This window comes from Prionailurus bengalensis, chromosome A1 (assembly GCF_016509475.1).
Source record: "Prionailurus bengalensis isolate Pbe53 chromosome A1, Fcat_Pben_1.1_paternal_pri, whole genome shotgun sequence".
Taxonomy (NCBI): Eukaryota; Metazoa; Chordata; class Mammalia; order Carnivora; family Felidae; genus Prionailurus; species Prionailurus bengalensis.
In genome coordinates, this window is record NC_057343.1 from 171,734,492 (window position 1) to 171,759,670 (window position 25,179).

Consider the following 25,179-nt stretch of genomic DNA (forward strand, 5'->3'; position numbering starts at 1 on the left):
ATCTAAAAGCTTCACCTCATCCCCAGTTATTTTGAAAGCAAACCCCAGATATATCACTTCATCCGTAAATATGTCGGTATCTATCTACAAAAGGTAAGAATCTTTAAAAGCATAATCACAATGCTAATATCACATATAAAAATTAACAATAATTTCTTTTTTATTATTAAAATTTTTTTGTTTACTTTTGACAGAGAGAGAGAGAGAGAGAGAGAGAGAGAAAGAATATGAGTGGGGGAGGGGCAGAGAGAGACAGAGAGAGAGACACAGAATCTGAGGCAGGCTCCAGGCTCTGAGCTGTTAGCACATAGCCTGACGCGGGGCTCGAACTCACCGACCCCGAGACCATGACCTCAGCCCAAGTCGGACGCTCAACCGACTGAGCCACCCACGCGGCCCAACAATGATTTCTTAATATCATCAAATATCCAGTGTTCAGATTTTCTCGAGAGTCTCATGGTTTTATGCAATTTTATAACTGCACGTTTAACTTGACTCTGTCAACACTACACCTGGTCTCCCTTCACAGTCCGGGTCGTTCCGCTTCCCCTGCCGCTCGCCCTCCTCCAAGGTCCCTGTTGCAGTTTTCTTTCAACCCCACCAGACGTGGGGAACATCTCTGGAACGCTGGAGACGACCGCCCGCGGAACCGAAGTCGCGCCTCCTCTGCGAGCTCTGGTGGGAGTTCTTTTTCAATTGCACTAAGAGCCGTGTCTGCTAACCGATTGGCAGGGGAAACCGGAAGCGCTTGTGAGTTTGTAGAGCGGTTAAAGAACTGCCACGAGAAGAAGTGAAGGACCTGGTCCGCTGGTTTTCATCGGGACTGGAGCTCAGAGGAACCTGGACCGCAGTATCGATGGAGGGTGGGACGCGAGGTCGAACCAGCAGCGCGCTTTTCGCGGGTTTCCGGGCTTTGGGGCTTTTTAGCAACGACATTCCACACGTGGTGCGGTTCAGTGCTCTGAAGCGCCGATTCTATGTGACGACCTGCGTGGGCAAGAGCTTCCACACCTATGACGTGAGTGACTTCTTCCTTCGCCAGCCTCCCGGGAACCACCCTCTTAGCCTCCAGCTGAGAGCTGCCTCAGCTCTCTCCAGGGGCAGTCCTGCTCTGCTCCCCCACTGATCAAGGGCTTGCGTTTCTGCCGTCTCTTCCCTAACTCCTACCTGTCCAGTTTCATCACGACTTCACATCCACGTGCTGTTGTTGTAGCCCTTGCAATCCGCTTGGGGCGAGTTTCGGAGGCTGTCCAGCTAGGGAAAAGTACCAGAGAACATTTCAGTTCTATAGCAATGTATTTGTTCAGTAAATATCTGTTCAGGTTCCCTTGAAGATGTAAACGTGATTAAGACCAGTTTCTGCCCCCTCTTAACGAGAAGGACTTGTAAGACATTTTATTGTGCAATTTCTGACACGTTGGATTAGAAATTCAGACTAAAATACATTGGAAGATCTTGGAGGGGGTGAGATTAATTATGATTTTGGGGACTGTTCACATTTGGTAGCAAACTAGTTTCCTTAAACTTCCCATGAGCATCTATTTTCTACTAACATTTGAGGGTCTCGTACGGTGCTTCTTAGTCTAAGCCTGGCAGCAACTTCTTTGTGAGATATGTATCGTATACCGTTTTCCGTAGCACCCTTGTATAAACTAGGAAACAATCTCAGAAATTAAGTTATTTGTCCCAGGGCTTCCTGGTTGTTAGTGATGGTTTTTCTCCTTTAATTTCTTATGAATCATAGTCTTTTGTTGCTGTTTACTTTTTCCCCTTCATCTTCTCCGAAGGAATGTATGCTCTGTGAAAGCAGGGAGCTTTTCTTTATGATAAAGATGATAATAGCCAGTGTTGATGAAGCGCTTTTTGTGGAAGCTGAGCTGTGAAGTTGCATTCTTTTAAGGATTGTGGGAAGCAAATGTGTTAGTAGCAAGAAGAGTTGGTTGTTGGTAGCTGGTTGAGTTAGTGGAAGAGGAAAGTGAGGGACATGCCCAAAGTGGAGATGGTGCTGGTGATGGCAGCTAACGTTTATTAAACGTTAATTATGCCTGGCTCCGTTAACACATTTTATACATTGAATACTCATAACAACTCCATAAAGCAGGTACCTATTTTATTTAATTTTTTTTAAGTTTATTTATTTTGAGAGAGAGAGAGAGAAAGCACGCAAGCACGGGCACGCTAGTGGTGAAGGGGTAGAGAGAGAGAGGGAGAGAGAGAATCCCATTTGGGCTTTGCACTGACTGTGAGGAAGAGGGGCTCCATCCAATAAACAATGAAATCATGACCTGTGCTAAAATCAAGAGTCGGATTCTTAACCATCTGAGCCACTCAGGTGCCTGGTACTTATTTTAATTCTTATTTTACAGATGAGGAGGAATTTGAGACACAGGGAGATTGATTAATTTTGTCAAGGTCATGTTGGTGGATCAGTAACCATAGATTGGGATCAGCTAATTACAGCCTGCAAGCCAGTCCTATCCTGCATTTGTTTTTGTATATCTGTGACATTTTTATCTTTTTGAGTTTAAGTGTTTTGAGTTTATTTGTTCGAGCTTATTCTAATATAATGATCTCTAAGTAAAATTTTCCACAATAGTAGAATACAGTATAATTAAATTTTGCATGGTATGGAGACCTGTGTGTGTTTACATTTAAGAAATATAGGATATGTAAAAAAAAAAAAAAAAAGAAAGAAAGAAAAAAGAAATATGGGATATGTAATTTGATCTCCAAGGGCCCTTTCAGTCTTAATATTCTAGCATCTCTGGGATTTGAATTTACACTTATACCTCACTGAACTCTGTGCTTCACAGATGGGTGGTTTTGACATTTAAAAAAAAATTTTTTTTAACGTTTATTTATTTTTGAGACAGAGAGAGACAGAGCATGAATGGGGGAGGGTCAGAGAGAGAGGGAGACACAGAATCGGAAGCAGGCTCCAGGCTCTGAGCTATCAGCCCAGAGCCCGACGCGGGGCTCGAACTCACGGACTGTGAGATCGTGACCTGAGCCAAACCTGGACGGTTAACCGACTGAGCCACCCATGTGCCCCAGTTTTGACATTTTTAAATGGTTGGAGAAAAAATAAAAACTAATAATATGTCGTGACATATTAAAATTACATGAAAATCAAATTTCTGTATACATAAGTCAAATTTATTGGAATAGAGCTATACACATTTGTTTATATATTATATGTGGTTGCTTTCAAGTTTTGTTAGCAGTTGCATAGTTTCAGCAAAGACCACATAGCCTGCCAAGCCCTGAAGTATTTACTATATGACCCTTTGTAGAAAACGTTTATGTCCCCCTTCCATCACCACTCCTGATGAAATAGTTGAAAATGTAAGTTTTCCTAATAATGAAAAATTAGGGTCAGTAAATATATTTTTTAGGAAAGAGAGCATAGCAGATTTATGTATGAGATTATCTTAGTTTTCAAGTGTTAAATTTTCATTAACAAAAGCAATTATAATCTAATATATATTTTTTTCTTTTTAAAAACAGGTTCAGAAACTTAGTCTGGTGGCAGTAAGTAAGTATAAACTTCATCCTGAATTCATTCATGTTTAGTGTCTTTTAAAAATATTAAATTTGGGGGGCACCTGGGTGGCTCAGTCCATTAAGCGTCTGACTTTGGCTCAGGTCATGATCTTGTGGTTCGTGAGTTCGAGCCCCATGTTGGGCTCTGTGCTGACAGCTTGAGGCATGGAGCCTGCTTTGGATTCTGCGTCTCCCTCTCAGTCTTCCCCTCCCTCACTTATGCTCAGTATCACTCTGTTGCTCAAAAATAAATGTTAAAAAAAATTTTTTTTAATATATTAAGTTTTTGTCATTAATTTTAAGACACAGAATATATAAGAAATTCATTGTGTATTTCTGATAAACTTACATAGTTAAAAAATAAGTTCAGGATAGGATCAGATGTCACATTTAGTTGTCATCTCTTTAGTCTTTTTAAATTTAGAATAGTTCATTAGACTTTGTGTTTCACAGCATTGATATTTTTGAAGAGTATAGGCCAGTTCTTTTATAGAATGTCCTTCAATTTGACCTTTTCTGCTGTTTTCTCATGATTAGATTCAGGTTATGCACTATGGCAAGAATAACAAAGAAATAATTCAGAATTCTCAGTGAATTTTATTAGCAGGCACATGCTGTTGATTGGTTCTATTCCTGGCAGTGGTAACTTTGATCATTTTATTAAGGTAAGATTTGTCAGGAGGCTCCATTTTAAAGTTTTACTCTTTGTAATTAATAAGTATCTTGTGGTTAGATACAGTGAGACAGTGTAAATATCCTGTTACTCTTGAGAGTTTTACCCACTGTTTTGTCACTTAGTGATGGTACTTGCCTGAACCAGTTATTAGAATGATGATTACCAAATAGTGATTTTCGGGTTCCATCATTCCTTCTACTGTAAGGAAGGGTTTTCCCTTTTCCTACGTTTTGATACTTTTCCAATAGAAGGAAAATTTATTTTTTTGGAAACTGTTTTACAGAATAAAGGGCCTGCCAGGGCTGAGAGACTGTAGTAGAACCATGAAATGTGATCTTTGTAACAGAAACAGAGGAGAGCTATAAGGAACCTAGTGTATGTGTCTGATTAACTTAAAATTTTAAAACGATTATAGAAGGGCACTATAACCTAAGTTGAATACAAAGTGATTAATAAACCTATGAAAATAGTATTTGGGGAATGAAATTTTTTTTTAAGTTTTGTTTATTTTGAGAGAGAGCAGGCGAGCACGTGTGTGGGGGAGGGGCAGAGAGAGGGAGAGAGAGAACCCCAAGCAGACTCTGCACTGTCAGTACAGAGCCCAGTGTGGGGCTTGAGCTCACGAACCGTGAGATCATGATCTGGGCTAAGATCAAGAGTCAGACGCTTAACAGACTGGGCCACCCAGATGTCCTGGGAATGAAATCTTAAAGTAGAATATGCAGCATGAAAAATACTTAAAACAATCATCTATCTTCTAACTCTCCTGCCCCTAAAACAAGGAATAAAAAGAAAAGGCCAATGTGACCAAGATAGAGAGGAATAAAGAAATCATATCGTGTGAGAAATGGCTAGAGGTGATAGGCATATTTGCCTTGGAGAAGACTGAGTAGATAACTGTATTGTTCACTTAAAGGGTCAGGATTTAGAGTATCATAGGGAATTTTTCTGAGGTTTTCCCAAAGCATAGACTTAAATAGGGATTAGGTCTTGATTTACTTTAAAAATTTTCCTAGAGTTATAAGTAAATGTGACATTCCTGAAGGCATTTACATGAGGGGTTGATAACTATCTGCCAGTTTTTTTATGTGAAGTGTGAATTTTTTCCAAATAACCTCAAAATGCTTTTCATTTCTTTAGGATTACATTTTAATGTCTGTAAATATTAGATTTTAATTCTCTTAGGGAAGATCAAGTGATTTAATATTCTCAGTCTGGTAGTTATTATTAGAAGTATAAAGTAACATTGAAGTCAAGTTTATACCGATTATTAGTTTTTATTCATGTATCTACACATAGATGCATATTTTTTAATTATAGCCATGGAAAATGGTATATGTATACTTGAGATTTCTATCTGTGCCAAGATCTTACAATTTCTTATTTCTTTTATATTGTCTTTTACCTAGGTAACTCTGTCCCACAGGATATCTGCTGTATGGCAGCTGATGGGAGGCTAGTCTTTGCTGCTTATGGGAATGTTTTCTCTGCATTTGCCCGTAATAAAGAGGTTTGTATCACTGAACTATTTTAATGTGTTTTTTGCAGTTAATAGTTAATTGTAGTGAAAGTGGAGGGAACTTTAATGTTGCTGTTCTTCTACTAGAATGCTCTGGACATGTACTTGTTTTATTTTAAACATTTATCTGGTTTTCTGGAGGAAGAGAAAGTTGATTTCATCAAATTTTCAAAACTAGTTAAAACTGGCACTTCAGTTTTCTTCATCAGGGTTGAACATCAGAATTATTTGGGCAGCTTCTTCAAAATTTTCCTGCCCAGTTGGGTCTCATATCCTGAGCTTTCTACTTTGTATTTTTCGGTGGGGTAGGATTTAGAAAATACTTTTGAAAATGCTTTCCCAGGAGATTGGTTTTTTTTTCCTTTTCTTTTTTTTTTTTTTAATCCAAGTTAGTGAGAGGCGCCTGGGTGGCTCAGTCAGTTGAGCCTCTGACTTCTGCTGAGGTCATGCTCTCACAGTTTGTGGGTTTGAGCCCCATGTCAGGCTCTGTGCTGACAGCTCAGAGTCTGGAGCCCGCTTTGGATTCTGTCTCCCTCTCTCCCTGCCCCTCCCCAGCTCATGCTGTGTTCCTCTCTCACTTAAAACAGTAAAATAAAAGGTAAAAAATTTTTTTAAATCCAAGCTAGTGAGTGTATAGTCTAATAATGATTTCAGGAATCGAATTTAGTGATTCATACTAACATAAAATACCCAGCGCTCATCCCAACAAGTGCCCTTCTTAATGGCCATCACCCATTTACCTTTTAGCCCATCCCCCCACCTACCACCCTGCCAGCAACTCTCAGTTTCTTCTCTGTATTTAAGAGTCTTTGATGGGGCGCCCGGGTGGCGCAGTCGGTTAAGCGTCCGACTTCAGCCAGGTCACGATCTCGCAGTCCGTGAGTTCGAGCCCCGCGTCAGTCTCTGGGCTGATGGCTCAGAGCCTGGAGCCTGTTTCCGATTCTGTGTCTCCCTCTCTCTCTGCCCCTCCCCCGTTCATGCTCTGTCTCTCTCTGTCCCAAAAATAAATAAACGTTGAAAAAAAAAATTAAAAAAAAAAAAAGAGTCTTTGAGTGGCTTCCAGAGTGGCTGCACCAGTTTGCATTCCCACCAGCAGCACAAAAGGGTTCCTCTTTCTCCGTATCCTTGCTAACATCTGTTGTTGCCTAAGTTGTTAATGTTAGCCATCCTGACAGGTGTGAGGTGGTATCTCATTGTGGTTTTCATTTGTATTTCTCTGGTGATGAGTTATGTTGAGCATCTTCTCATGTGTCTGTTAGCCGTGTTTTCATTGGAAAAGTGTCTATTCATGGTTTTTTTGCCCATTTCTTCACTGGATTATTGGTTTTTTGGGTGTTGAGGTTGATAAGTTGTTTATAGAGTTCAGATACTAACTCTTTGATATGTCACTTGCAAATATCTTCTATTCCATTGGTTGACTTTTAGTTTTGCTGATTGTTTCCTTCGTTTTGCAGAAGCATTTTATCTTGATGAGGTCCCAGTAGCATCTTTGCTTTTGTTTCCTTTGCCTCCAGAGACACGTCAAGTAAGAAGTTGTTGCAGCTGAGGTCAAAGATGTTGTCGCCTATTTTCTTCTCTAGGATTTTGATGGCTTCCTGTCTTACGTTTAGGTCTTTCACCCATTTTGAGTTTATTTTGTCTGTGGTATAAGAAAGTGGTCCAGGTTCTCTTTTGCGTGTCTCTGTCTAGTTTTCCCAACACCATTTACTGAAGAGACTCTTTTTTCCATGAGATATTCTTTCCTACTTTGCCAAAGGTTAGTTGGCCATACGTTTGTGGGTCCATTTCTGGGTTCTCTATTCTGTTCCACTGATCTGAGTGTCTGTTTTTGTGACAGTACCATACTCTCTTGATTACAGCTTTCTGATACAGCTTAAGTCCAGAATTGTGATGCCTCCTGCTTTGGTTTTCTTTTCCAACAGTACTTTGGTTATTTGGGATTTTTTTCTGGTTCCATGCAAATTTTAGAACTGTTTGTTCTAGCTCTGTGAAGAATGCTGGTGTTATTTTGATAGGGGTTGCATTGACTATGTAGATTATTTTGGGCAGTATCAACATTTTAACACTATTTGTTCTTCCAATCCACAAGCATGGAATATTTTTCTGTTTCTTACTGTTTTGTAGTTTTCAGAGTATAGATCTTTACCTCTTTGGTTAGATTTATTCTTAGGTATCTTATGGTTTTTTGTTCAATTGTAAATAGGATTGATTCCTTGATTTTGTTTTCTGCTGCTTCATTATTGGTGTATAGAAATGAAACCAATTTCTGTACATTGGTTTTCATATCCTTTGACTTTGCTGAATTCATGTATCAGTTGTAGCAGTTTTTTGGTTGAGTCTTTTGGGTTTTCCACATAGAGTATCATGTCATCTGCAAATAGTGAAAGTTTGACTTCCTTCTTGCTGATTTGGATGCCCTTTATTTCTTTTTTGCTGCCTGATTGCTGAGGCTAGGACTTCCAACACTATGTTGAATAACAATGGTGAGAGTGGACATCCCTGTCATGTTTCTGCCTGTAGGGGAAAAGCTCTTAGTCTTCCCCCATTGAGGATGATATTAGCTGTGGGTCTTTCATATATGTCCTTATGATCTTGAGGTGTGTTCCTTCTATCCATACCTCTTGAGGGTTTTTATCAAGAAAGGATGCTGTTTTTTGTCAAATGCTTTTTCTGCATCTGTTGAGAGGATCACGTGGTTCTTATCCTTTTATTAATGTGATGTATCACATTGATTGATTTGCAGATATTGAACCAACCCTGCATTCCAGGAATAAATCCCACTTGATCATGGTGAATAATTCTTTTAATGTATTGTTGGATCCAGTTTGCTATTATCTTGAGAATTTTTACATCCATGTTCATCAGGGAAATTGGTCTATAGTTCTCCGTTTTAGTGGGGTCTTTGTCTGGTTTTGGAATCAAGGTAATACTGGCCTCATAGAATGAGTTTGGAAGTTTTCCTTCCATTTTTACTTTTTTGGAACAGCTTAAAAAGAATAGATGTTAACTCTTCTTAAAATGTTTGGTAGATTTCCCCTGGAAAGCCATCTGGCTCTGAACTTTTGTTTTATGAGAGATTTTTTTATTACTGATTTAATTTCTTTACTCGTTATGGGTCTGTTCAAATTTTCTGTTTCCTCCTGTTTCAGTTTTGGTAGTTTACATGTTTTGGAATTTGTCCATCTCTTCCAGATTGCCCAATTTGTTGGCATATAATTTTTCATAATATTCTCTTATTATTGTTTGTATTTCTGTGGTGTTGGTTGTGATCTCTCCTCTTTCATTTGTGATTTTATTTATTTGGGTCTTTTCTTTTTTCTTTTTGATCAGTCCTGCTAGTAGTTTATTAATTTTGTTAATTCTTTTAAAGAACCAGCTTCTGGTTTCATTGATTTTTTTTTTTTCTACTTTTTTTTTTTTTTTTTTTTTTAATTTTGCTGTCATTGATTTCTGCTCTAAAATCATTTCCCTTCTTCTGCTGTTTTGGGCTTCATTTGCTGTTCTTTTTTCGGCTCTTTTAGGTGAAAGTTTACGTTATGTATTTGAGACCTTTCTTCCTTCTCTAGGAAGCCCTGAATTGATAATATACTTCTCTCTTATATTGCCTTTGCTGTATTCCTGAGGTTTTGAACTGTCATGTTTTCATTTTATTTATGCCACTACTTTATGTGGATTGACTTTTTCATTATGAACAACTCAGCCCATGACTCCTTTTCTAAGAACCAAGTGGTTCTCTGTATAGAGAAAACTAGATTCTCTATTTTCTACACTGGTAAGGAAGGGTCTTTTCTTAATCTCTCATTCAGTTTCTAAGTTTGTTCTGGAAAAACAGCCTTGAGAGATGACCTGGCTCAGGAGGTCCCGAATGAAAAGGGAAGTGGCAGTATGGCTGCCTAGATAGCCAAGGATTTGGATCAGTGTACTTGTTAAGGTCTAATTTGGACTGACATTTGTTCCCAGGGTCCTCCATCATCACTGCCTGTGGCAGAGGAGGGCAGTTTACCTGTGGAGGTCTTTAATGGGACTTATTTGAATTTTTAGAGTCAGGAAAAATATCTTTTTTTTTTTTTTTTAATACAAAATACTGCAGTTTGTAGTTTTCCCTGGAAGATACAAATAGAGAGAAAGTAAGGGTGGCAAGGCATGGGAGACTAATTGCAGGAATTGTAGGAAGCTGTTACCACTTCTAGGTCCAAAGGACAAGGAGAAGAAATAACGTTTCTAGAATTTGGTGAGAACTGAAATCATGGAGAAGGGGCTGTAGTTCTTAAGGAATGCAGCTACTGTAAGGATAAGGGTCTCTGTGTGTCAAAACAGAAGTACTCTATCCTCCCTATCTCATCTGGAAGCCAGCTGGTAATGGAGCTTATAGAGTTAGCCTTCTAGAACATAACCATTTTTTTAGGATGCATGGAGTAGTGCTGGTTAGATTGGGTGAACAACCCGGCTGTATGTGTCCTCCCTAAGTCAGTTGTGAGGTTGAACTTCAGAGGTCTCATTTCTATGTTTCTAGTTTAGGCTTCCTTATTATTGGACTGGCTGAGGGAGCAGGTGAAAATGCCTGGTTCCTTGCCATTTGTTAATCTAACCTTGGATAATCAAAAGTTGGATTACATTTCTTAATGAGAGCATCTTTAGGATTAGCATGTTTTTGGTTAATATGAATAATGTTAAATGTTGAATGAGTAATAATATTAAATTCTTTTGAACTTTAACATTGTAGGTAGTACACACCTTTAAGGGTCATAAAGCAGAAATCCATCTGCTGCAACCCTTTGGGGATCACATTATCTCTGTTGATACTGACAGCATTCTTATTATTTGGCACATATATTCAGAAGGTAAGAATGAGCCAATTTATTGCATTATCATGGCGGATAGTATGTGTGCAGCTAAAATTAAAAACCTGTGTAAACACAACTTCCATGTCAGGTTTCACATGTAATCAGAAAAAAATTTAGACTCTTTAATATATATGAAGAAAAAGGTTGTAAGTAAAAAATGTATAGATAATTTTAGTCAGCTAGGAGCTAACTATAGTATTTATAACCTGTTTAATGTATTAATTTCAGCTAATACATTTTCCATTGCAGTTCTCCAAGTTCAGTGATGCGTGAATTATTTTCTCTGTAGAGTGCATTTTGGTATATGATTACACCTGAGTAACTCTTGGTTTGTATTTTCAACTTTCCGCAAAGGAGATTGTGGTAGTAAACTAAAGATCCTGTAAAGATCCTATAACCTAAAGGAAAGTATACATCCTTTCTCTAAGAATATGAGTCAGTGTTCTTTAACTGTGATAGTCTTATACAGTGGTAGCAAGCTATGTTTGGTGGAAATGTATGAGCATCACTGTTTTTACTTTCACCAAGATTTGCCTCTTACTTTTTACATCTTTGAGAGACCCATAAATCTCCCTAGATATTTGGCCTTTCACTCCATGGAAGAGTTCAGTATAAGTACTTCACTTTGGAATATTCACTCTGCCTCTTGATCAAATTATAAAAATAGTAAGGCTGATTCCTTTTTTTAAGCCTTATTTTTTATTCCTATAGACAAGTTCAGCAATGAGTGGAATTTTTAATAGTACTGATATTAGAATTTTAGAAAACTTTTGACAGTCTAAATTACATTTACAAGTTGCCCCTCATCACATTTAATTTCTCAAGGAATGTGTAAAGGTTCGAATGTAAGTCTTTGGTTTATATTAAGACATACATCTCTGATATGGTAGGCTTACTTTAAGGGCTAGATATATGGATATATGAAAAATAATTACATGTTGTTTATAACTTTTACTTTTGTAGAGGAATATCTGCAATTGACTTTTGATAAATCAGTATTTAAAATTTCTGCAATTTTGCACCCAAGTACCTACTTGAATAAAATACTTCTTGGCAGTGAACAAGGAAGCCTACAGTTGTGGAATGTAAAATCCAAGTAAGCACTTTATTTAGAATATAATGTAGGTGGTTCCCATCTTATCCTTACCTACTACTCCCTAATGCATACTTAAGTCTCTCAATTCTCCCTGCCTTTATATGTTTACCTGAGGGCCTTCTATAAGTATACCTACTTTTGGTGTTGTTACTCACGGTATCACATAGGCAAAAGGTGGCATGTGGTCCTGGCATATGGTAGGCAGCTTCATAAGTATCCATTTAAAAGTATATACTAATGGCCCTAATCTGTAAAGAATCCATATAACTATAGAGAAGACTCTAGTAAAGTAACATAAGAAAGTAATTATGTGTTGGTCACTGGACAGCATCTAGTTTTCAATAAACTGAAGAAGTAGGAGAAGGCAAAGTCAATCAGTATTAATTTAGTGCTAGCATTTAGGAATCATTTTTAGGGTAAAAGTCCTTGTATTATCAACCACAAACTTGATGGACATTTACTATAATATTATTGGTATAGCTGGAGGGCTAGGTAAATGGTTTTGAATACCTCCACCTGTTATTTGAACATTTATCTGGAGAAAAAAGTGATAGTTCAATCTTTGTATAGCATTAAAAAGGCAAAAATATTTGACCATCCAAATTGTACTTTCTAAATCCCTCATAAATTTGAAAGGGAAAATAAGATTCTCAAAGGTTTAACATTTATCCTAGTTCGTAGTTTTAAATCAGTGTTTTCATTCAATTTAGCAAATATTGACTACCTACCCTTGTAGGTTTAGGGATAATGACAGAAGTATTGTCTCTGCTCCTGCATTATATATTGAGGCTCTTTATGTGATGTTTACACACTATTTTACATTAAATATTCCTTGGATAATCATTGAGTAATCTGTGCCCACTTACTAAATTTACTATATGATTTAATACTTTATTGAATATCATTATAACAATTTCAGAATCTGTTTCTTCATGGACTTTATCATTTGTGGCTTGATTCTGTAATTTAGAGCAGCATCACTATTGTCATGTGACAGTTATATAACATAAGTATCATAGTTATATTCCCATTGGTAATATTTTTCTAGAAACACATTGCAGTGAAAAAACAAGATCCACCTACATTCTAAGATGGTTTTTTGTCATAGTCTGTAATATAAAATGATTTTTAGCTTGTTTTTTTTTTCTGTTTCTTAAAGAGTTCGCATAATATAGTAGTTACTAGCAGCATGGGGCATAGGATCTGGAGTTGGTCTGTCTGGGCTCTATGAATTATTAGCCATAGAACCTTAGCTTAATTGTTTCACATAATTAAGTTTCTTATTTTCTTATCTGGATAATGGTGATAATATCTACCTCATGGAATCATTTTGAGTATTAAATAAGTTAATATATATGTACTTAGAATACTGTGGGTCAGAGAAACAACTTAAATATGACCGATTATTATTTTGCTTTTTAATATATAGTCGATTTTGTTTCCCTAAAAAATAAAAACTTTCAACTACTTTTCTTCCTGTAGTAAGCTTCTGTATACGTTTCTGGGATGGAAAATTGGAGTCACAGCTCTTCAGCAGGTTAGTATTTTTTTGTTAAGTCAGAGAAGAAATGAAGTTAGTAGTGTGATCTTTCAGTTTTAGGGGTCAACCATATTTTTTAGACCTGAAGACAAAAATAATATACAAAGTAGTTTATTTTTATAAATATTGCCCTAAAAGGTAGTGTTTTGGAAATGTCATTGAAAACAATAATGCCTTTGTCTATAAACATTTATGGAAATCTTTTTACCTGGAATTAGGCTCTAAACCTATAGTTGCTATGGAACAATGTTTACCAATCATTTTGTAAGCGTGTAGTCCAGTGCCTTGTGCAGAGTGGAGATGATGGAGATGAGTTAGTTGTTCAGTAAAGCAAGGGAGATTGTAGGTCATGCAGAGAAATTTGTTCTAATTTTGAAGGTTGTAGCTTGGAATAGTTGGGACCCGAATCCTAACATTTTTAATTGCACTTTTCCATAAATAACTGCTTTTGTTTTCATGAGACTGCGGAACATGTATGAATGATGTAGGTCTGCAGAGAATCTTGGACACGTATACTGCCAGTATATCCTTGTCCTTCTGAATAGCTCTTGCTTATACCTGCCCAACTTCTATTCATTCTTTCATTCTCTCTCAGTACCATCAACCTTGCTGTGCTTTTGCCTACCCATAAGACCCCAGAGGTATCAGAGGATTAGGTCCCTTGAGGGCAAGGAATCATACTTGTTTTAATATCCCCAGGGTCTCATGCATCATGGTCACATGATGGTAGATTAATAAAATGGTTAGCGTGATTCTATTCTGTAATGGTATTGAACATTGATCTTCTGTGCTAAAATAGAGAAACTTATTATAGAGCCTGTATATAATACCATTGATAAAATGAAGATTCTATTCATAAAATATTAGAGCTGGGACAGACTAATCCTAAGACTTTTTTGCCTTTTAACATGTTTTATAGGTTTTTGTTTCCTTGGATAAAGAACTGTTCACTCCCTTTGTAGTTGGCCTTTTATGTTGCCAGGCATATGGCAAGCCTTTTTATGTTTTCTAAGAGCTGTATCTCTTTTGTTTCTTTCCAGTCACTGATCTGTAGTGATTTCATACATCAGATTCCTTTTCTTTTATGGCTGTTTTCTTACTGAGTCAGCTGTGTTTTAGGAATGAGGGGATTGATGGTGACTACCAGATTTGAAGCTGGGAAGTAACTTGAAAAAATCATTCCTAAATATTGCCATGTGGAATAGCAATCAAAGTATGCTAGAATGGTAATACTTACTAGGTTGGTTTTTTTTTGTTTTTTGTTTTTTGTTTTTTTTGCCATCCTCAAGAAGATATTCTATTATTTCTTTTACATAATTAATGATGCATAACGTCAGGATTATTGAAGCTATTTTGATTAAGAATAAAAAGTGAGTAATTTAAATTTCAGGCACCAGCTGTGGATGTTGTTGCTGTTGGTCTTATGTCAGGTCAGGTTATCATTCACAACATTAAATTCGATGAAACATTAATGAAGTTTCGTCAAGACTGGGGACCTATTACTTCAATTTCATTTCGTACAGGTAACTTTTAACTTAATTATTAGTAAGAGTTAAGAATGTTTAAAATGTATACTTTGAAGCTTATAGAAATTTTCCAAGTGGATGTTTTCTTGCAAGTTAATGTATTTAATAGAAATAAGTGAAATACTGCATTACAAATAGCCATAGGAATATGGATAGATTACTGGTGCATAGTTTTTTCTAACCTGATGTTTATGGATTAAAGGGATGGAGAGAAGAATTGTTACGTTTGGTTGTTTTATGGAGCATGTTTTTCTTAATGTATTTTATTTTTAATAACAGATGGTCATCCAATAATGGCAGCTGGAAGCCCATGTGGCCATATTGGACTCTGGGATCTAGAAGACAAAAAGTTAATCAATCAGATGAGAAATGCTCATTCTACAGCGATTGCCGGACTGACATTTCTCCATAGAGAGCCCCTTCTTGTCACAAATGGTGCCGACAATGCTCTGAGGGTATTATTATTGTTGTTATCATTTTCCTGGCTTTTACCCTTGGGGTTATTGCAAGCCTGTTTTAGTGTATCAGCCTAAAACCTAGACGATGAAAGGAAAATGGGATACGGTAATGGTATAGATGAAACAAAAGTACAGCAGGTTACATGATTGCAGTGAAGTGAAAAAGAGTTACAGTTCATCTTTCCCCAGCCCCTTCTCCAGAGTCAGCACTACCCAGTGCCAGTTGATAGGTGTAGAAGATGATTTGACTGCTTACAAATCATTTAACACATTGTGAAAGAACCTTACCTTTTTATTTCTTGGCAGATATGGATATTTGATGGTCCTACAGGTGAAGGCCGGCTTTTGAGATTCAGAATGGGACATAGTGCTCCTCTTACCAAAATCAGATATTATGGACAAAACGGACAGCAAATTCTTAGTGCAAGTGAGTTTCTGCTTCATCCTATTAGTTTATCCCAGAAAGTATTGAGAGCAGGGTATTTAATAATTATTAGGTTTGGTATTGAATTTTCAGATTCAGATTTGAATTTGAGTGATTTGGAAATCTGAGTAAATGAGGAGATTCTTTTTGAAAACTTCAGGAAGCACTGTAGATACTGTCTTCATTTAGAATGTTATTTTATTTACTGATCTTCACAGACAGGTGGCTGGATTCTGAAACTGTGGCCCTTGCCAAGTCTCATAATCTGCTGAAAATTATTAGTAACTCATATTATCCTTGGTTCTTACTAAATGGCATTCTTTGTACAGGTGAATATTATAATGAAGTAGTTGCAATTTAGCTCTCCTTTTAAAGTATCCCAAACTGTAACTTCAAGTTTTAAATCATTAAGATCTGTCATTCAAATGATCCATTGTTTTGATGAAGTTTGATAGGTATTTTCTACATATATCAACAGGTCAAGATGGAACTCTTCAATCATTTTCCACAATACATGAAAAATTTAACAAGAGTTTGGGACATGGTAGGTCATTTGCAAGACGAAAAAAAAGCTACTGGTCACAAAAAAAACGTTTCAAGATACTGTGAGACAACCAGATGAGGTTTCATTGATAAATTTCCTTTTTTCTTGGATAAAATTAAAAAAACCCCTGTATGGAAGAGTAATAGATTTTTAACATCAGTGTTGCTGTAGAAGTGGTTGAGGTGCTGCTATAAGGTTATTGAAAAGAATTAGACAGCTTGGGTGGTAAAAACATACTGCTGCCACCCAAAAGACATCAATGACTTATCTTGAGCCATGTGTAGAATGCAGGATTTTAAACATGGAAGGGACATTAGAGAAGGCATTGAAGTAAGCAGTGTCCCATCTTTTTACAGAAAGAACTTACTTTATTCTGTATCTTTTCCCATAGTTTCCAGCATTTGAAAGATTTTATAAATAAAAAAAAATGTTTTTCAGTTTTATTCATAATTACTCCTCTTTTTAGCTACTGTCCTGGCTATTCATGTTTGTATATACTTCCAGATGAGTTACAAGATCTTTTTTTTTTTAAGGATCATTCTTTAATCAGCATTCAAAGTAACACTTCTAGAAATTAAATTGGAGAGATTTGATATCTTTAAGAATCTTCACATCTAGGGATATGATATATCCTCATTCAGGTTACTTTTTATTTTCCTTAGTGCTTTAATGAAGTTTTTGTTTGTTTGTTTATTTGTTTTTTAGTTTTCCTCCTGTTGGTCTTCCATATTTGAGATTATTCAGTGGTATCTTATGTATTTTTTTATAATATGCTAACATTTTTTTTTGCTAGTGTTATAGATGTAATCTTTGTTCATCATATTTCTATCTGCAATATTTAGTATTTAGTAATTACTATATAAGAATATGTAATATGTTATAATTACCAACTAATAATTATAGTGATCTTAAATATTACTGCATTGTAGAACTCACTTTTTTTTATTGGTTCTGTATTTTGTCCAATAAAATGATTATTCTAATTATTTGGTTGTTTCTCTTGATTGACATGACTATATTACCATCGTATCATCTGTAAAAAATGATTTTTTAACCTTTTTTTCAATTATTTATATCTCATAGTTTATTTTCTTATCTAATTATATAGACTAAATTTCAAAAATGATTTAAGTAATAGTGGTTATAACATCATCTTTATTTGGTTCCTAACTTAAATAAGAGTATCTTGAGCTGTGTAGTTCTCTTGTGCTTCTCTTTTATGTTCATTTTTCATTAAGAAGGATCCATAGCTATGTTCTTCTCTCCCTCAACTCCAGGATTAATAAATAAGAAGAGAGTCAAACGTAAAGGACTTCAGAATGCCTTGTCAGTAAGACTTCCACCCATCACAAATTTTGCAGCTGGTAGGTAACTTAACACTGTATTCCAAGAAGTTCTGTTTTTCTATTTTTCCTACTATTTTTAAGTTTTCTTCATTTTAAAGAATGTTTTTGCAGGCATTAATAAGCATTTGGAAGTACCCCAAGTGCCTACTAATCTAATGTGAAGACTGAAAAAGAATTATTTATAATTTGCAGTTATCTTTTAATTTCAGGTTTTGGTCTTCTCTGTAAGACCTATTAATAAACAGTATTTGGTATCTCATTTTGTAGCCCTTTTTATTCTATTATATGTCTGGTGTAATGAAAGTCACTAATATAAAAAGGTAAGAATAGAGAACTTAAAGTTCTATTGTAATCAAAATCAGAATATACTGAGGTCCTTATATGCTACATTATTAGAGTGGTGTTTCATTCACAGAATTGAATTGTTGATTGTTGAGTGAAAACTACCATAGAAATAAGGCACCATTTCCATTTCGAGGTTCTTATATCAACCTGATGATGGTTTCTTTCCTTTTTTTTTTTTTTAAACTTTTATTTTGACCACCCTGCTTTCCATTTTTTATCTTAGAACCTGAGTGATCTCAGACATCTGAATCATGTTACTCACCTGCTTAAAAATCTTTTAGAGGCCCCTTACTGCCTGTAGGATGTAATCTCCTCTTATGAACACAGCTTTCACGACTTTGTGATATGGCCCCAGTTGCCTTGTCTGCTTCCCATCCTTCTCAGGAAATGCATCACTTACTTCTTTTTGTTCAAGTTACTCTTGAACCTATTTGTGTCCCTGCCCCCAATTAATTGATGTTTGTTTTATTGCTTCTTTCAGGGAGCCATTTATTACTGTCCTCAAGTCTCTTTGTAAACTCTCGCTGAGTGCTTTTATAAGACACTATCATTATTTATTATAATTTCTTCTAATCAGAATTGCTTTTTTAAAAAATTTTTTTAAGTTTATTATTTATTTTTGAGAGATAAAGAGTGTGTGAGCAGGGGAGGAACAGAGATGGAGAGAGGGAGAGAGAATCCCAAGCAGACTCCTCACTGTCAGTGCAGAGCCCAACACAGGGCTTGAACTCATGAACCATAAGATCGTGACCTGAGCCGAAATGAAGCTCAACCAGTGAGCCACCCAGGTGCCCACAGAATTTCTTGTTAGATTAGAAGCTCATTGCTATCCGAAATTACCTGTACACCATCAGTCCCTAGTGCCTAATGATAACATAGAATATTATATTCTTAATAAGTAATAGGTAAATGAATGAGTGAGGGAATGAAAAATAATTTGATTTATGATTTTCATTATATTTTAGAGGAGGCTCGTGAAAGTGACTGGGATAGTATCATTGCTTGCCATCAAGGTAAACTGTCTTGTTCAACTTGGAACTATCAGAGATCTACCATAGGCGCTTACTTTCTCAAGCCAAAAGAGCTGAAGACAGATGACATAACCGCAACAGTAAGTGAGCTTGAGCTTGTTGATAAGAGCATTTTCTCCTGTAAAATTGTCCTGCGGCAATCTTGTTACACTCAAGTTTATTAATGATCATATGGGTTGAAACAGCAGTTTAACATTTTTAAATTATTTTCTAATAGTGTTAGGTTTTCCAACTGTAGAGAATTATTTTAGGTTTAAGTTAAGTTTTGCTTAATTAGATGTATATTAGTTGCTTTAGTTTTCTAATTAAGTAGGATTACTCAGAATACCCTCTGAAGATGAATTCAGCATTTATCAATGAACTTTCTTACCTTAATTATGTTGAGTATACAGAACTATATTTAATGAATGTGAATCTTAAGGGTTTTTTTTTTCTTTCTTGATTTCTTCTGATATAGGAGTAAGATTTAGCTAACTCTTTAATGACTTATAGGTATAGAAGTTATGTAAAGCCTTTATTTTCTTATATTTGTCTCTTGAGAAGTGCCTTATAGAGAAATTCTAATTGAGTTCTAAGCCTTTCTTAAATATACCTTTCATTTTTTATGTATATTTTTTTTACTTTATTTTTGAGAGAGAGGCAGAGAGAGTGAAGGAGAGAGAATCCTAAGCGGGCTCCACACTCTTGGCACAGAGACCAATGCCAGGCTCAAACTCACAAACTGTGAGATAATGACCTGAGCTGAAACCAAGAGTTGGACGCTTAACCAACTGAGCCACCCTGGTGCCCCTTAAATACAGCTTTTAAATTCCAGTGTTTACTTAAGAGTTTACTCCTCTTTAGAAATTTTTTGTTTCTGTTTGCTTTTGTTAATATGTTAATCCACTTCTGTTGCGTCAGATTTTCAGATATAAAGAAGCATTGTTATATTCTGGTTTGCAGAGTTGTTGCTTCTTTTTTGGATTTTGTTGTTGTTTTAGTGAGAGAGAGAGAAAGCACACATCTGTGTGGGGAAGGGCAAAGGAGAGACAGAGAATCTTACACGGGCTCTGTGCCCAGTATAGGGCCTGACGCAGGGCTCAATCTTAGGACCATGAAATCATGACCTGAGACAAAATCAAAAGTTGGACATTTAATCGACTGAGTCACCCAGGTGCCCTCCTTCTACTTTGTAAGAAACAGTTTTATTAATATATTTTATAAACCATAAAATTCTCTTTTAAAGTGTACAGTCCAGTAATTTTTGGTATATTCATAGGATTGGGAAATCATCACTAAAATCTAATCAGTCTAATTTTAGAATATTCTTATCAACTCAAAAAGAAACCCTATTCTCTCACTTCTCTCCCTTCTCCCTAACGTAGGTAACCACAATCTGCTTTTTATTTCTATAGATTTTCCTATTCTGGGCATTTAATGTAAATGGAATCATACAAGATATAGTCTTTCTGATTGGCTTTTCCATCACTTAGCATAATGTTTTCAAAGTTTATTCATGTTATAGCATTTATAACATACTTGTTTTATTGTGGGCACTACTACATTTGTGTAGAAACCACATTTTATTTAGCCATTGATTAGTTGATGTTATTTATGTTGTTTCTACTTCTTGACTCTTATAAATAATGCTAACATTAGTGCATTGTAGCAGGATTTTCACAAAAGAAGTCGTGACTCCCAGGCTTTTCTTTCCAGGAAGTAACTTTATTTGTGCCAGCATGGCTCAGTTGGGTTTGTACCCAAAGAACTGAGCCCCAAACTTCATGTGGCATTGTTTTGTACATTTTCTATTTCTTTGTCTACCATATATGGTAACACAGAAACATGCAGTCTGATTAAGTGGTCTTACGTTACAAGGTCATGAGGGATGTTGTTATCATGTATGGGTAGAGCCAGGTTGCCTTGAGGTTTTTTGTTTTTTTGTTTTGTTTTGTTTTGTTTTCACATTCTTAGGGAGGGGACCCTACCACACATAAGTTTTTATGTGAACATATGTTTTTGTTTCTCTGCATTTATACCTAGGACTGGAATCATTAGGTCATAATGCAACTCTGTTTAACATTTGTGGGGAACTGCCAACCTGTTTTCCAAAGTGGCTGCACCTTTTTATACTCCCATTAGCAATGTATAAGTGTTTTGATGTCTATACATTTTAATGAACACTTGTGATTGCTCTTTTGATTATTGCCATCCTTGTTGGTATATAGTAGTATCTCATTGTGATTTGTGTTTCGGACTCAGTGTTGAGCCTCTTTACATGTGTTTACTGATTGTTTGTATGTCTTCTTTGGAGAAATGTCTTTTCAATTCTGTGCGCATTAAAGGGGTTGTCTTTTTATATTGAGTTGTATTAGCTGTTTGTGTATTCTGGATCTAAATCCCTTATCAGATACGCAGTGTTTTTTCCCCTTTATGTGGGCTGTCATTTCGTTTTCTTGTTGATAATCATTTTCAGTATAAGAGTTTTTATTTTGATTAAGTCCAACCTATCTTTTCTTTCTTTCTTTTTTTTTTTTTGCTGATGGTTGTTGGAAAATTGTTGCCTAACCCAGGGCCATGAAGATTTACTCCTGTGATTTGTGCTAAGGAGTTTCATAGTTTTAGCTATTACATTTAAGCCTATAATCCTTTCGGAGTTAATTTATGTGTATGATGTATGTAGGGGTCCAAGTTCATTCTGTTACATATGAATATCTAGTTGTCTCAGCATCACTGTTCAAAAGACTGTTCTTTCCCCCATTGAATAGTCTTGGCATGCTTGCCAAAAATAAATTTGACATGAATATGAGGTTTTATTTCAAGATTCTCAGTTCTATTCCATTGTTTTATATGTCTGTCTTTATGCCAGAACCACACTGTCTTGACTATGGTACCTTTGTGTTAAGTTTTAAAATCAGAAAAATTGAATCCTCCAAGTTCTTTTTTCAAGATTGTTTTGGCTCTTCTAATCTCTTGCATGTCCATGTGAATTTTAGGATCTGCTTGTCAATTTCTGCAAAGAAAGCAGCTAGGATTTTGGTAGGGGTTTTGTTGATACCGTAAATCAGTTTGAGGAGTGTTACCATATTAATATTACTTCTGATCCATGAACATGGGATGTCTTTCCATTTATTTAGATCCTTAATTTCTGTCAGCAGTATTTTGTGGTTGTCTGTGTACAAGTCTCATACTTCTTTGGTTTTCTGGTATCTTATTGTTTTTAATGCTATTATGGAGTTCTTTCTTAATTTTGTTTTGGATTGTTTATTGCTAGCGTGTTGAAATATAATTAATTTTTGTGTACTGATCTATCATGTAACCTTGATGAACTTATCTATTCTGTTTTTTAGTGAATACCTGTGTTTAACTTATTGAAAGTATAATTACATAGTCGATTCTGTTTTGTACAAGGCATTTTGAAAGTATGTATGCTCTATTCTCTATAGTACAAAAATCCAGTTTTAAGCTTTTATACTGTTTTTGTAAACCATAGAGATTTTATCTTAAGCCCCTTAAGTTTACCTGCACAGTTTTGAGTAGCTGTTGTACTAGTAGTGGTAACGATAATTACAGCTAACATTTTTTGTGTGCTTACTTTCTTCTAGGCTCTGTGCCTAACATGCATTATTTTTTTTTGAGAGAGAGAAAGCATGTGTGCATATGCACACACGTGAGGGGAGGAGGGGCAGAATGGGGGTGGGGAGAGAGAGAGAATCTTAAGCAGACTCTGTGCACAGTGTGGAGCCTGACATGGGGCTTAGTCTCACGATAATGAGATCATGACCTGAGCCAAAATCAAGAGTCAGATGCTTAACTGGCTGAACCACTCAGATGCCCCTAACAGGCATTATTTTATATTATTCTTGCAACAATCCTATGATGTTTTCTGTTGTTAGCCTGTTTTTATAGACAATAAAGTTGAAGCTTAATATAATAATGATGACCATCCTAATGATATGTTTTCAGTTTTATATCTGCTGTAGAAGCAATTACATAAGGTAAGGTAAAGAAATTAGGCGGTGGAATACTTTGACTTTAGCAGTATTGTGAATAAATTAAAATTGAAAGCCAGCTGAAATACAATTCTTCTGACTTTGTAAATTTCAATTGAGTTAACTTTGGTTATGTTTTATTTTCTTGGATAATAATTTCTGTATACTTCTTAGAGAATGGACATAGAATCAAGCAGTTATTTCTTATACACCCAAGTACAATGACATTATCTTTACGAAAATTAATGAGGCAATTCATTTAGAATGCTTCTTTTTTTTTTAATGAGGTAATTAGTAGGTGAAAAGACATTTGGAAACCATAAAGTTCAGTAAAAATATTAGTTATTTTTTGTATAATTTGTGTTACAAAATTTTTTTTTCCAAAGGCAGTAGATATAACTTCTTGTGGAAACTTCGCTGTAATTGGTCTGTCATCAGGAACTGTAGATGTATATAATATGCAGTCTGGTATTCATCGAGGAAGTTTTGGCGAGGATCAAGGTAATGAATTTTTTCCCTTTTTTTATTAAAAAAAATAATAATATACAAGGCTAATAACTAACTGTCTCTGGCATTTATTAAATTCTTGAGTGCCAGGCATTTTGGTAAGGTTGTAGATGGGTTACCGTCAACCCTATCTAGCAGTTACTGCCATTACACCTACTATAAACACCATGTTGAAATACTTAAATAGAATGAAGTTATGGATAGATTAGAGGAAAGTGGATATTATACAAATTAAAATTTGCGTTTTCTTCCCCTTTCATTAAGCAGAAAATCTTAAGCTTTCTGGCATCAACCGGATTGATATTGTTTTAATTACAGCAATATAATAATCTTCTGAAATCCAGATTAATTTTAAGATTTTAAGGGAGCTAAATAGAGGGAACTTAGAAATTTAAATGAAGGAATCACTCTGTGTAGTGTTTAGAGAGGCAGTGCCATTTTCTTAATGTCTTTTTCCTTTTAACATATGGTTTAAAGCTCATAAAGGATCTGTTAGAGGTGTTGCAGTGGATGGCTTAAACCAGTTGACAATTACAACTGGTAGTGAAGGATTACTCAAGTTCTGGAACTTTAAAAACAAAATTTTAATACACTCTATGAGCCTTGATTCGTCTCCGAATATGATGCTGCTACATAGAGACAGGTAAAGTTTTTCCTTTAATGATTACGGATTTTATTTTTGATGTTTTTGGTAAAAGTCATAATGTAAGTACATAATTTATCAGGTGGGAAAATTATACATTTAATGTAAAGGAACAGAATTTTTTTAAATTTCCCCACAGGTATGCTTGATTATTAAAAAAAAAATTAAAATGACTATGACATTTTAATGTGAAAGGTTTGTTGGTTTGTTTATTAAAACTGGTGTGTTTATCTTACTAGTGGCATTCTGGGACTTGCCTTGGATGACTTCTCCATTAGTGTTCTGGATATTGAAACTAGGAAGATTGTCAGAGAGTTTTCTGGACACCACGGCCAAATAAATGACCTGGTAAAACGAACTTTTGATGTTTAAATAAAACTTGACTAATTTCTGTTTCTGTTTAGGTTAAAATATATTAAAACTATTGCCCTTTAATAGAATTAAAGTTTTGATATGGGATATTCAAAATAATTTGGAAATTAATTTTCAAAGAATACAGTTTTAAAGAAAATTTAGAATATAAAGAAGTTAATGCCATCAGATTGAAGTATAAATAAATCTCAGAGTTCATCTTTTTCTCCTAAACTCTAAACAACGCTAAAATATCCTTTGGAGAATAAATGATCTATTGAAACATAAGTATTTAGTATTAAACTAGGTTGGGAGAATTCATTTCTTATTTTCTGAATGCATAACAAATGAATAGTAGGGGACCTTGAATATCTGGTATCTGGTTTATTCTAGCTTAGTGTTATTTCTAGAGTTTAGATTTCTTAACTCTAAAAGAGTTTAATCAATAAAAATGTGTTTTGGCTTACTATTACGTTTTTATAGTGGGATATAAGATACAAAAAGTACTCTAGTCTGAAAAATATATATTGAGGCTACATTAAGTTTATATATTGTTATTTTTCGTCACTCACATCTTGATTCACTTGAAAACAGGAAAAAATTAAAATCTGGGCTATTTAGTGACAATTCTAACATCTATATTTATTTATCCATTCTTGTACCAAAAATCAGCAGTTTATCCATTCCCTTAAAAATATAGGGGAAAAATCCAGGAAATTGTTGTTCTGCAGATAGGAAATTGGCAACATAATTTGTTGTGTTATCATCTGTAGAAATGAGGGCAGGAGTGGAGTGATTTTGATGAAATTTTTTGA

The 25,179-nt window shown here is 35.4% G+C and overlaps 1 protein-coding gene across 1 annotated transcript in view; it reads left to right on the forward strand.

Annotated features, from left to right (window-relative positions):
• The first annotated feature begins 629 nt into the window (after positions 1–629).
• The window catches only part of WDR36 (WD repeat domain 36), a 43,825-nt gene continuing 19,275 nt past the window's right edge, over positions 630–25,179 (forward strand). The window contains exons 1-15 of the mRNA XM_043595255.1: positions 630–1,018; positions 3,508–3,535; positions 5,629–5,729; positions 10,462–10,579; positions 11,546–11,678; positions 13,161–13,215; positions 14,609–14,741; positions 15,024–15,199; positions 15,509–15,629; positions 16,105–16,170; positions 17,448–17,534; positions 18,827–18,972; positions 23,250–23,364; positions 23,848–24,013; positions 24,253–24,361. Of these exons, the coding sequence (XP_043451190.1) occupies positions 857–1,018; positions 3,508–3,535; positions 5,629–5,729; positions 10,462–10,579; positions 11,546–11,678; positions 13,161–13,215; positions 14,609–14,741; positions 15,024–15,199; positions 15,509–15,629; positions 16,105–16,170; positions 17,448–17,534; positions 18,827–18,972; positions 23,250–23,364; positions 23,848–24,013; positions 24,253–24,361 (1,716 nt within the window). The 5' untranslated portion in view covers positions 630–856. The remainder of the gene's footprint in view (positions 1,019–3,507; positions 3,536–5,628; positions 5,730–10,461; positions 10,580–11,545; positions 11,679–13,160; positions 13,216–14,608; positions 14,742–15,023; positions 15,200–15,508; positions 15,630–16,104; positions 16,171–17,447; positions 17,535–18,826; positions 18,973–23,249; positions 23,365–23,847; positions 24,014–24,252; positions 24,362–25,179) is intronic.